This window comes from Mus pahari, chromosome 9 (assembly GCF_900095145.1).
Source record: "Mus pahari chromosome 9, PAHARI_EIJ_v1.1, whole genome shotgun sequence".
NCBI classification, from domain to species: domain Eukaryota; kingdom Metazoa; phylum Chordata; class Mammalia; order Rodentia; family Muridae; genus Mus; species Mus pahari.
In genome coordinates this window covers 82,137,899-82,151,434 of record NC_034598.1, presented here as the reverse complement: position 1 = coordinate 82,151,434, position 13,536 = coordinate 82,137,899, and the positions used below count along the sequence as shown (strand labels likewise).

The 13,536-nt window shown below is 40.0% G+C and overlaps 1 protein-coding gene across 1 annotated transcript in view; it reads right to left on the bottom strand.

Moving 5' to 3' along the window:
- The window catches only part of Cfap54 (cilia and flagella associated protein 54), a 287,635-nt gene that overhangs the window by 77,782 nt on the left and 196,317 nt on the right, over nt 1-13,536 (bottom strand). Inside the window, exons 57-61 of the mRNA XM_021205638.1 lie at nt 10,024-10,179; nt 7,431-7,536; nt 6,483-6,570; nt 1,858-1,956; nt 230-371 (exon numbers count right to left, since the gene is read on the bottom strand). Coding sequence (XP_021061297.1) covers nt 230-371; nt 1,858-1,956; nt 6,483-6,570; nt 7,431-7,536; nt 10,024-10,179 — 591 coding nt within the window. The remainder of the gene's footprint in view (nt 1-229; nt 372-1,857; nt 1,957-6,482; nt 6,571-7,430; nt 7,537-10,023; nt 10,180-13,536) is intronic.

The window sequence follows — 13,536 nt, the reverse complement described above, 5'->3', positions numbered from 1 at the left end:
TGGTGTGCAGCAGTCAGTTGAGTCATGTGTACACTCAGGTAGCGAACTGAGCACACCCAGGTAGCGAATTGTGACAAGTGACCCTAGGGAGGACTCTGGAGATCCCCCCCCCAAACCATTATCTCCTCTAAGCAAAAGGCCAACAAATCACAACAGTAAAGTCTTCTAAACTTGGGTTACGTGGTACACAGAGAAAGTTCTGGTAAGTTCTGTAGGCATTCAAACATACCGAGTAAATAATCTGTGTAGGAAGACAGAAGATCCACAGCGGCGAACTCTGGGATGTTTGGCAATGACATGTTATTGACTTTGTCGGTCCTGGCACTCTTCTTTCCTATCAGGAGGTTGATCCCCAGTACAGATTCACTGACCTAGAATGAACACATAAGGATTCTTATGTTAGGTGTTAGTAAAGGCTATTGTTTGACCGTGTCCCTCCTAGTTCATGTGCTGGGAATCTGGTCCTCACTGGGGCACCAGGATGGGGATTTGGAGGGGGGAGATAATTTAGAGAAATGATTAGGTCAAGAAAACTCAGCCCTGAAGCCTAGACTGAGGGAGGGGTCATCACATAAGCTCCTTCTAACAGGAGAAGTTGTCTTCCCATTTTATTTTTGTTCTTGCCTTACCACCTTCTGCCTCGTAATTATAGAGCAAGAAGGCTCTCTCCAGGAGCTAGCCCTTGATCGTAGACCTACGAGTCTCAGCAACAGTGAGTTAGTAGATCCACGTCTGACATGAATTACCCAGAATAGGCTGTTCCGTTACAGCAGCACAATATAAGCAGAGATGGTAAGCATGAAGGCATGAATTCACAAAATAATATTTGACATACATACATTGCATGGGGGGTGGCCCTGTTAAGAGGTACAGCCTTGCTAGAGAAGGTGTGGCTTTGTTGAAGAATGTGTGTCACTAGGGGTGGACTTTGAGGTCTCAGAAGTTTAAGCCAGGCCTAGTGGCTCAGTCCTTTCCTGCTGCCTGATCGTCTAGATGTAGAAATCTCATCTCCTTCTCTGGCCACATGTCTGCCTGCACACCACCATGCATCCCACTATAACAGTAATGGACCAAACCTCTGAACTGTAAGCCAGCCCCAATTAAATGTTTCTCTTTATAAGACTTTCAGTGGTCACAGTATCTCTTGACAACAATAGAATTCTTAACTAAGATACAAGGGAAGAAAAATTAATCATAGTATGAAAAAAATAATATATGATCCCTGATATGTGGAATATGCATCACAGGCAAGTCAATTGGTTAGCTTTGACAATTTAATCAATGTATAAGTCACTTTAAATAAGTTACATCACATTGCTATTACATGCATTTGTCGAAATATCAAACAGGTACACATATACATCCAAAACTTCACTAAGGGAAAACAAAATGGCTTGTGTCTGGTTACCAGTGATTATAAATGCTACACAGTTATAGAAACTATTTCTAAAGTCTCCAAGCAGACATAACAGATAGAATTCCACCCCAAGTATAACTTCTCCTTTTCTTCAAGCAGATTCATTGTACTTCTATGGCAGCTGATAGATGGGGAACACAGGCCAGACAACAGGGAGGATCAACAGTGGAGAACACAAGACCACAGGGGGATCACAATGGAGGACACAAGACAGCAGAGACAGACAACAATGGAGGACACAAGACAACGGAGACAGCCAATAATGGAGAACACAAGACAACAGAAGACAATCAACAATGGAGGACACAAGACAGCAGGGAGAATCAACCACGGAGGACACAAGACAATGGAGACAGTCAACAATGGAGGACAAAGGACAACACGAAGGGTCAACAATGGAGGTCACAGACAACTGGAAGGGTCAACATACACACTCCAACCTGTGCAGCAGCTCGTATTGCAATCCAGGCCAGTGAGCTGTACATCTCAGCTCGAGTTGCTACTGGGTCTTTAACAGAACTGTGCCTTCTGGGAAGAGGCTAAAATAGTAAATAGAAAGCATTTAGGATTAAGACTATCACAGTGTTTCTTAACAAATCTCATATCCCCAGATGACATGCTGGTGGAATAATATGCATGAAGAAGTATAACATATTCTTGCCATGAAAAGATATTTAAAATGATCAGAAAGAAAACTATGCTACAAAATTATATGCACATATGACCCTACATTTTAAAAGTGCACACATATTTCTGTACATACAAGCTGAAATTACACCATCTTAAAAATGATTATATCTTCCTTAATTTTCTGTAATGAGTTTATATGACTTAGGTATTAATTTAATAAAAATAAAAATATTTTTAAGTGATGTCAAATTCCATTAAATTAATAGAGCTGCAGAGAGACCAGGAATGAGAATACCCAAATTTGTTCTCTTTTTCTGTTGGTTTGACATGAGTTGCATAGCCCTTCTGGCCACAAACTCAAGATTCCCTGGCCTCAGCCTCCTTAGTGACTCCATGGATTTTGATATTAGATTCTTGTTATGAAAGATGCTAAAGATATTTTCATAACTCCATAGAATAATAGAAAGTAAAACACAAATAGACACAGTTTTGGCCTTGAATACATATCTCTATCTTTATCTACATATATAAATCATACACATTCACATATACAGTTATATACATTCAATTTTTAAACATGAGAAGTCTAGTGCTACAAAAACGAACACAGCAAACATAGCAATGCTTTTAATGATAACTGAAGTAAATAAATTTTAACTCAGGTTTTACATTTTGAAGTAATTAGACTAGGTATGGCAGTACATTCCTTTGATCCCAGTGGAGGAAGAGGAAGGTGGAGCTTTGCTGGTCTACAGAGCAAGTTCCAGGAGAGCCAAGGCTATACAGTGAAACCTTCTCTTGAAAAACAAAGAAGAATTAAGTAATTAGACCCCTACATTTTAATTTTTTGATATTCATGTTTTGATGATGACTTTGTTTTTCGAGGAAACAGAAGGACTGAACATAGAATAACATGAGACAGGTCAATGATTTACTTCTGTCTAGAAGGTACATAGGAAGAAATGAGATCCTAGGTGCTAGGATTATGGAGTTACTGGGTAAAATGGACTGATGTGGCCATCTTCATAGATAGAAGTTTGGAGATAAAGGATATCAGGTCAGACTTCGCCATTGGTTCATGAGCTATATGGCTCTGCCCAAGATCAGACCCTACAGGAAACCATGTGGGCTCTAGTGTAATAACAACTACTACCTTACTAAACCTGAGTAATTTACCTACTGCAAGTCTGGAAGCAAGACTGCCAGCTGCAACTTAGAGAATCCAGAGTGAGGAAGGTACAATTAGTTACACAGACACTGGGAAATGCAGCCACTTTTAATGAAGAGGAAAACATCATTAAGAAGGCAGGACTCAGGCACAAAAGAGAATTTTAAATTTTTTTTGCTGGGGAAAGAACATGATGGGCTTTCTTTTTTAGATGGGGAGGTGCCAACCTTTCACAGCCCATGGGGACCAGAAAAGAATAGGAGAAAACCTGGAATGATTTATGGTGAAGCCATAAAAGCATATTTACTTATAAAAAGTATGATCCTATGTACAGAAAATCTTAAGATACACATACATGTGCACATGTGTACACACATACACATGCTCTATTAAAATCAAGGAACATGCTCAGTGAAGGTATGAGATATGAAATTTAGTAATACATGTGAATCAAGTACATTTCTATAGAGATAATTTCTGTCCCCGAAGTCTTAATATTGTTAAGACACCCTGCCATCAGATTGTACTATAGTGTCAACAGAATTCCTCAGAAAACCTCCAATTCATTTTTTCTTTGCACAAATTGAGAAGTAGACTGGAGAACGTGTGTGAAGATGTGAAGATCTCCAAGTACCGAGAGAATTTTGAAGATGAACCGTGAAGCTAGGGGGCATGTGCTCTGAGACCTGAAATCTTACCCAAAGCTACAGTAACAAAGAATGAGACGCGCACAAAGGTACACTCGGAGATCAATGGATTCTAAGGATCTTCAGTATGCTGTTGAAAACACAATCCATAAAAAACAAAAAGCTCATCCCTGAACTTCTTAAAAATTAAGAACTCCCTTGTCTCTAAACACCACAAGCCACAGCTGGGAGGAAATATGTGTGGATCAGACATCCAGTAAGATGTCTAGATTATGTATACATGACAAAAGAAGAAAAAAAAAAAAAACGCTGCACACCTGATCTTTCTCTTTGAACTCTTTTTCCTGCTTAACTGCTTGGGAAATTCCATTCCTCTTTTGACCTGGCTCATCTGAGAAGCCTTCTACTGTATTCCCAGGAAAGAGAGTCAGTTTGTCCCCTGTCTCTACCTTGGCATATTGTGTTCACGATCCTTATCAAGGTATCATTCAGTTGTGTCTTTCCCTTACTAGACTCTGGTTCCCTGGGGAAAATGAAGGACACAGCTGGTACTGCATCAAGCCCTTCAAAAAATGCTCAGTTAATGAATAAATAGATAGATGCTCAAAAAAATGTTACTTAGATTTAACTAATAATTACTGGGTAATCTACTACATATAAAATACTTAACGGAGAATAAAGATGTCGTGTTGAAGTTAGGTAACGTTAACAGTACTTAATACATCTATGCTCAGTACGTTATGTTCCTGGTCACACTAAAAGGCGTAGATAGCCACCTCCATGTCAGAGGTGGGAAAGTGAATCTTCTGAGGTCACTCTGATATGTCAGGCTGAGATGCAAGCCTAAGACTGTGCTTTTGCTTGTTTGTTTGTTTGGTTGGTTGGTTTTGTTTTTGTTTTGTTTTTGTTTTTTGTTTTTGTTTTTGTTTTTGTTTGGTTGGTTTTTTTTTTTTTTTTCGAGACAGGGTTTCTCTGTGTAGCCCTGGCTGTCCTGGAACTCACTCTATAGACCAGGCTGGCCTCAAACTCAGAAATCCGCCTGCCTCTGCCTCCCAAGTGCTGGGATTAAAGATGTACGCCACCACTGCCTGGCTCTGTGCTTCTTGTACAGTATTTAAAGCAAAAAAATTCTACTGTTTATTTTGTTTTACAATTTATTTACTTATTTGAGGACACTTATATGCCACAGTGCACTTGTGGTGGTCACAGGGCAACTTGCTCTAGTTGGTTCTTCCTGCCATGCACATCCTGGGAATGAGACTTAGTGGGAAGAGCCTGTCACCAACTGACCCCACCTCAGTAGTCCCAGTCCTGCTGCCTTTTAAGTTTTTTGTGTGTTGTTTCTATTAAGACAAATTTTCAAATATTGCATTTCAACAGCCTGAATATGCCTGAGTGAGTATTTTTATTTGCTTTGGGGCTATTTTCTTTGCCTCTGGTAATTTTATAACTTGCTAAAATATTTATGTTATGTCAAGATATACAGATTTTTATGGGATTTTACTACTTTTCCCCTTCAAATCCCACTTGAAATTCATAATTGCAAGCCTATCTCTTTAACAGGCCCAGAAAGCAATGTTATTCATACGTTTGACTACTTTTCAGGGCTGCTCTCTATGAAAACCAAACACTTGTTTTTCTCTAACTGGCAATAAACATTTTTCTCATACCACCAGAGCAGTCTTTCCAAGTTTATAGTCATTTTGATTTTTTAAATGGTGGTACCCACCTAAGGCAGCTATCATATAAGTAATTCAATTGACTAAATATATTTGCCCAGACGTTTTAAATCATGTTCATGACACCTCAGACATTAGAGACTTGAGCCAGTTGCAGTGCCTCATGCCTTTGCATGTGGGAGGCAAGGCAAATAGAAGTTTGTGAGTTTAAGGCCAGCCTGGCCTATAGAGAGAGTCTCAAGGCATTCAGGGCTACAGCGAGACCCTACTTCAAAAAAATATATAAATATAAATATTTATAAATATACATAAGTATATATTATGTCATACAACCACCTTTATTTACCATTCTGGCAACCAAAATAATTTTCTCACCAGAAATTCCCGACAGAGGGCCCCTTTTCTTCCCCTCTTCCCCCCTCATTCCCTTCTGACTTTCCATGTCTGTAACATCTGTCTCCCTCCATCAGCTCTGTAGGAAGAGGGACTACACTTGTCTTGCCACTGACTTAGCACCTTCTAGAAGAGAGGTTTGATCAGCATAGATACTTGATACATCTGTGAGGGAATAATTGACCCTGTTAGGTCATATTGGTTTCAGAATACCATTTGTCTATTTCCTGTATTCTCCTGAGCATCCCTAACCACTCTTGGTATTTACATTTTGAGTATTTACACTTTGAGTATTTACATAGCCAACATTCTGTGTGCATCATTATAATAAACAGAAACACCTAAATGGAATCAATTTCCAGAGTTCTGCCTTGCGTCTCCAAAGAGACATTTGACAGCAAGTGTGCATAAGACTGTAGAGTGCAAGGAGGCACTGTGAAGTGTGGAGTTAATGTCTTCAAGTCACATAGGAAAATGCCTTACTCTCTCAGAGTTACTGAAAACAACCAAAGGCAGGCACCTTCTAATTCTTATAAATGCAGCTTTACCTTGAGTGTTGTGGCTGAAACCTTCTTCTTTGGCTTCTTCAGATAGAAATACACCAGGGCGATTTCGAGGTAAGAATCCCTTATCAACCTAAAAAAACAATAGGACATTAGCTTCATCCCCACTGTTCCCTTGTACAACTTCTTCCCCTGCTTTGCCAACAGTGTCTGGGAGAGTGAATGGTAAGTATAGGCCTACAAGTGCTTTCCTAACCTATGCATCTTTAGGCCACAGTTAGTGGGATCTTCCTCTGCAAGGAGAAGCGCTAGAAGAGGGCTCAGCATTCTTCCTGGTCTTGTGCTAGCAACATCCCAGGCTATGACTGACACAAAGCTTAGCCAAGATCTTTCTGGAACATTCCAGCAAAGAGTCACTAAAGACATCTCAGTGAATGAAGCCATCTTTGAAAACCAGGCCTCTGTCTACTCTTCTATACTAATTAAAATGGAAAGAGACAGAGAACTCCTCAGAAGGCAGTAATAATAGTCAGGTCTATATACGAACTGTTAAAGTGTCAGTTGAGGCCTCTTATGTCAGTGCTGATCTAACAGTGGTGGCTTCCCCTCAATATTGAGGTAATTTCTATACAGACTTAAGTAGACTTATGGATGGCTACAGAGAATATGCAAATAAACCCTTCTAAAAACTCTTTATATCCAAGGAATGATCTTGTTATAAGCCAGTCGTGTAGAGGAAGTCCCCACAGCCTTGATATTGACAGGTGACCTGAGTCTAGGTGAGAACCAGTTTGCAGCCTAGAATGCCAGTCAGAGCCAAAAGCGACAAACTTGAGAAGCCAGTCGCTGAACCTGCTATCTGGATGAATCCAAGAGTACAAGCCCTGCCAAATCAAGGTCTCCCATTCAGTCCTTTCTTGAGTCTTCTGGGCATCACCACACTCAGAACTCAGACTGCACAGGAACACTTTAACAAGAATGAAATGTCATTACCCTGAGTTCTGGTCATTTTTCAGGCTTATTTGAATAGCTTCGAAAAAACTCTCGACGTGTGCGATTGGCATTTTCTCCTCCATCAGTATTTGACGCTCTATTCTGCCTGAAAGTAGAAAAAAAAAAGACAGGTGTAAAGATGATTTCTCATATTTTGTTTATCATCTTTAATGGAAGAGCAGATAGATATTTCATTCTGCAAACTCTGGAAGCTGAACTGTTGTCCTCTGCAGGTCTGGGTCACTCCCTGGTGAAAGATACTCTCAGGATGAGTTAAAGCTTCTTTCCCCCTGAAAGTCTGGAATGATTTCAATAAAGGCACCGTTGGATTCCCAGCATCACTGGCCTTACAGCCTACTTTTCTAACTTCATGATTCCTTACCTCTAACATCTTGCCCTTGTCTATTTCACAAATACCCCAAAATGGCTCACTGTATCCTTACGCTCATTGTAGCAGTATTCATAACTAACTGCAAAGAGATGGAGTAAGCCTGAGCGCTCTTGAAGGCTAAATGGATTTTTTAAATGTGATATATATATATATATATATATATATATATATATATATATATATATATGCATATATTCCAGCATCAAAAGAAGGAAACGCTGCCATTTGCACACATGAATCTGGGACACTGTGCTAAGCAAAAGCAACCAGGCACAGAAAGGTGAACACTGAATGATGCTCCTTATGTTAATGCGTGAATCCCAGAAAGCTCCATTCTTGTAGTAGAAAGCAGAGTGCTGGTTGCTGGTATATGGGAAACAGGGAGGTGCTGGTAACACTTCAGTCAGGATAGATGAGTTCTGTGGTCTACTGCATAGCCTCGTGATTATAGTTAGGGTGTATTATACACTTGCCAAGGAATTAGATTCTTAAATTCATGCAACAAAATGAAATGTTTTGGATAAGTTTAATTAGCTAGATTTATCGCTTAGTACTATATACAAATATGGAAGCATTATACTATACCTAAAATACATAATTTTTATCAATTAAGAGCAAAGGTGTTAAGTTTTATTAGGGGGGGGTGAGTATAGCCTTCAATGGCTGAGCCATCTTTGCAGCCTAATTTTTAAATTTTAAGAATAAACTTAATGAAAGCTGAGCAGTGGTAGCATGTGCCTTTGTTTCCAGCACTCGGGAGGCAAAGGCAGAGGCAGGTAGATCTCTGAGTCCAAGGTCAGCCTAGCCTACAAAGCAAGTTTCAGGACGGCCAGGGCTACACAGAGAACCCCTGTTTCAAAACAACGTACGTACATACATACATACATACACAGATACATACATACAAACATACATACAAAAAACCTATTGAAAACAAGTTCTTTAAAATGTCAGCAAAGGCTTGCAAATACTTAGAGATCATATCAGTGCCCGCCCCTCACGTGTCTCCCAGCTATCGTGGTAGGGTGCCATCCTTCCAGTACAGGAACTGAGACAGCTCCCCTATATCAGAAGTGCCTGGAAAGGGAAATCTCTGTCACCATGAGTAAGAGCCACAGTTTTTGTGCAGCAGGAAGGAGAAGGGAGGAATGGACACAGGATTCCCATTTGGATATTCTCACTTAAGAGCTGCTGGCAACGAAGATGTTAACTCTCACATCGCATGCCTAGTTCAGTAAGTAACAGGCAATCATTACCCTGTGGTTTCCTTACAGCTACAACAGCCATGGTAAAATTGTATGCATGCACTGTCTGTAAGTTCTAAAGGCATCTATTCTCCAGTTTTTTAATTTTTAATTTAATGTTATCTCTTACTTACAGAAAGTAACCGAACTGTTTAACTAGGTAGAAAACTAATGGAAAACACTAAATGTATTATTATCATTTCATAATAAATCATTCTTTGTTGTAATTAATAATTACAATTACTTTTATTATTATTTAACAAGTATACAATTTAAAAGATTTATTTTTAATTTTTTAATGTTTTCTTTTCTATGTATGGATGGTATTGTGTACATGTCTGTCTGTATATCATGTGTATGCCTGGTACCTGAGGAGGCCAAAAGAAGTCATTAGATTCCCCTGGAATTTAAGTTACAGCCATGTTCATGCTGGGAATCAAACCTGGGTCCTCCGGAGAAGTCAATGATCTTGACTGCTAAGTCATCTCTCTAGCCCTACATTTTAATTTTTAAATGATGTGCCCATTTATGTATGTGGGAGGGCGTACATGTGGGCATCACTGAAGGCATCCACTGAGGTCAGAAAAGCTTGTTGTAAACCATGGAGCAAGAGTGGTAATTCCTTCTCACGCAGATGCAGGGAACTAGACTCAGGCCCTCTCTAAGAGCAGGCCATTCTTAAAAGTGCTGAGTCATCTCTCCAGCCACATACTATGTGGGGAAGTGGCGGATGCTGCTGCTCTTTTAAACCAAACTCTAAGCTTTATATGAGGATATCAATTAGCAGTAACTTCTTTTTAGCTAAAACCTAATGAGAGGCCCTGGATTAGAACCTGAGATTTTACAGAGCGTTCACCTGTCTTGTAACTTCAGAGCTCTTTGTAAAGTCTAAGGTTTTCACAGCCAAGGAGTTGATTCTAAAGGCTTTGTCCCAGTTCTGATGTCAGGTACAACTCACCTTTCTGAAATAGAATTTCAGCCTCCACTTCATATTCCTCTGCTGTGGTTGCTCTACAGACCTTCAAAGCCATGTCAAACATGTGAAGAACGGGCAGCCACTTACCGATGTCCTTCTTCTTGCTGCTGGAACATACCTGCTTGGCCATGGTGTGTCCTAAAGCAAAGCGGTTGGGTGGAGGCAAAACAATGAAGTCTTCAGTGATCAGAGCAAGCCACTAAGTCAATGGACTTCTCTTCACAGTTCTTAGTAGACATGAATGTTTTACAGAGTCCCAGTAGCCAATGTTTCAATGATCTACCACAGTAACTTCATGTTTGATAAATCTCCAGTCTGCTACATTATTTTTAAAATCAATAATCGTCTCTAAGTCTCCCCAGTCCTCAGTTTTTAAGATGATGAGGTTAGCAGAGAAACATCTGGAAGTTGTATAATGTTCACTATTAATAGATGTGCATCTATTAATAGGCAATGCTTTTCTTTTTATGAAATGCACTGGTTGCTCATTATGTAATATTCTGTAATCATCATAAAGCTCTTTATAGACAAGGGCTACATGCCATTCTCCTTAGCAGTTTTCATATTTAATGACTGTGTGGAAGGATTATTGGATGGAAGAAACTTTTTTCTTTTGATTTTTCAAGACAGGGTTTCTCTGTGTAGGCTGCCCTTGAACTTACTCTGTCGACCAGGCTGACCTTGAACTCAGAGATCAGCCTTTTTTTGCCTCCCAAGTGCTGGGTTTAAAGGTATGAGCCACCACTGCTTGACTATGAAACATTGTTCTATATGACATCAAATACGGACATCAAAAAAAATATTTTCTACAGGCTTGAGTACTAGATTTAAATGAGAAAAAAATAAGAGCTAAGGCTTGTTAAATGTTTCCTTACATGCCAAGTACCATCTGATGAAGTCCACATGATTTTCCCCTGTGACCCACAACACCAAGTGGGCAACATTTGATAGAAGACAAGGTAGTAGCTCAAAGCTGTCAGTAACTTGCCCAAGGTCACATGACCATGATTTGAACCTAAAGCAGCCTGGCCTCCAGGCCCACATGCTAAACTACAAGACAGTACCCTAAGAGTAAGGTCATGGAACAGTTGATTGACCAGGAATAGAAACAGCAAGACAGGTAGTTAAAATGACACGACTGGTCACAAGCAAAGAAATTGTAGGGCATAGTGGGAGCAGAATAGGGATATAGGGATCTGGCCTGTTCAGATCTTGAAAAGGCCTCAAAAGCCTAGCTAGACAGCATGGTTGTCTAGGTCAGTGGGTGATGATCTTGTTTACTTCTGTTTACACGTATGTATTATATGTATGTATATGAGAAACAGAAGTCAACAAGATAGATAGATAGATAGATAGATAGATAGATAGATGATAAGAAATATATATATTTCCTATCAGAGGCTATCATAAAGGATCAAAAAGAGCAAGTAGCCAAATTCCTATGATGCAATCTATGCTGTGAGGAGAAACTGTAGGGAAAGCTAGTTGCATATGCTTTCGTGCTTCATAATATTGAAATGTTCCCTTTCCCAGCAAACACCAACTCTGGGGGGAAAAAATTGTTGTGAAACTGACATTGTTTTGACAGAAAGGAGCTTGTGGTTTTGTTTTTAAAGGCTGTATTTAATATAATATAGCAGGAAGCAAGCTGTTCAGCTTCAAATGCGTCTCCAAAGAAGCAACAGTATTGTCAGCAACTGGTGACAGATCTTCAAGATTGGAAGTCAGAAAAGCCGAGAGTAGATTTGATTTTTATACCGTCTGTGCTCTGAGCTCATGCAGAACTCAAATAAGAAGCAAAATGTGGGGCTAAATATGTAGGGGGGACATGGCTGGAGTGTGGTCATCGACTGAGCTACAAGGAGAAGCCAGCTAGTTGCTTTAATTCATCCTCGAAGAGGCTTACAAGATACAATGATCCATGTGCCAGTGGTGAGTACAGAGAATGGATCAAAGGAGAAGAGAGATAAGGGGAAGATTATGGGGAGAGGTACCCTGAACATATGCTTGCTGGCTTCCCTTTGCCAGTCCAGTCCTATTACTGTTGGCTGAGCAGCGACTGGTAGAGGAGGAAAGAGGGTCCTAGAAGATGAAAGATGACAACAGAGAGAGCCATCACCAGGTTTCTGCTCTCTGAGCAAACAGGACCCTGAGAAACAGGGTCAGGAAGGCTTATGTCAAAGATCAGAAATGGTACCCTAAGGACAGCCTAAATGCTCTTGGCAGAACTCTGTGAGTTCCAGAAAAGGGTAACTATAGCTAGCTGCCTCCTGGACTTCCCAAGAGGGATCAGACAATGGACTGAGTCCTCTGACCTCCTGAGCTCAAAAAATGCCAGCTGGCCTTTGTTTCCCTTGGAGCCTCACTGGGGAGTTGAGACTCTTAAAAGTTGATATAGAACCAAGCCACACAGGCAGAACCTGCCCTTCTGACTCGTGGGAAAACTGTCACAGCTAGACCTGAAAAACAAGGAGACAAAAAAGAAGAGCCCAGGAAAGAAGAGCCAGCAGTCATAAAGAGGAATATCAAATGTGGCTTCTAGAAGAGATAGTGTGAGTAAAATAACATAGATTGAGGACAGGGTAACAGAATAGCATATATAAAATATACATGTATGCATGAAGATAGATAGATAGATAGATAGATAGATAGATAGATAGATAGATAGATAGATATGAGCCTACATAGAAAAGCAAGTTATCAGCTAATTTTGAGAGGGTGGTCAATGTCAAAAATGTTAATTATTAAGATAAATTCAATTAAGCTTCATTATAAATAATAGAAATAGAATTATCACCAAAAGATGATAAACTGTGTAAACAAATATCAACACTTACAGTGCATGCTGTGGTTCCAGCAGGCGAGCAAGCAAGGCATTTTTCTCATTTAATCTTCATGATTATTCCCTGGATGTTTATGCTCTCTGCCATTCGTATGTTAAAATCCCCTCCCCAACAATAATGGTGTATGCATATGGAGAGGTCAAGCTTTGTCTGGTGATCATGAAAGCTGAGGCCTGGTGAATGGGCTGGATGTGCTATATAACAGCTTGCACAAGCCCCTTCTATCACTTAAGGACCAACTGAAGGAGCCAGGTGTGATGAGGACGCACCCTTGCAGAATGTTAACTCTTAGCTTTGGACTTTGACTCTGCAGAAATGAGAGCAATAGATTTCTACTATTTACAAACTACCTAGTCTAGGGTAGCTTAGGGCAAGTGGACTCCAACGGCCTTGAATCCGAAATGAGAGAACTACAAAGAAGCTAAATGACACTCTTGAGATTTTTCACACGGGTATCTAGCCCCCAAGGGAGAATGGAGGAAGTGGGTGGGTAATAACTAGGAAGAAATCTTCCCCAGATAGAAAGAAACTTGCCTCCAGATACTCAACTGATTTCAACATAGATAAAGAGGGGATATGAACCCAGACATGTGTTAGTGAATTTCCTGAACTACCAAGCTGAAAGAAGAGATCTAACAAGTTTAGGGGAAGG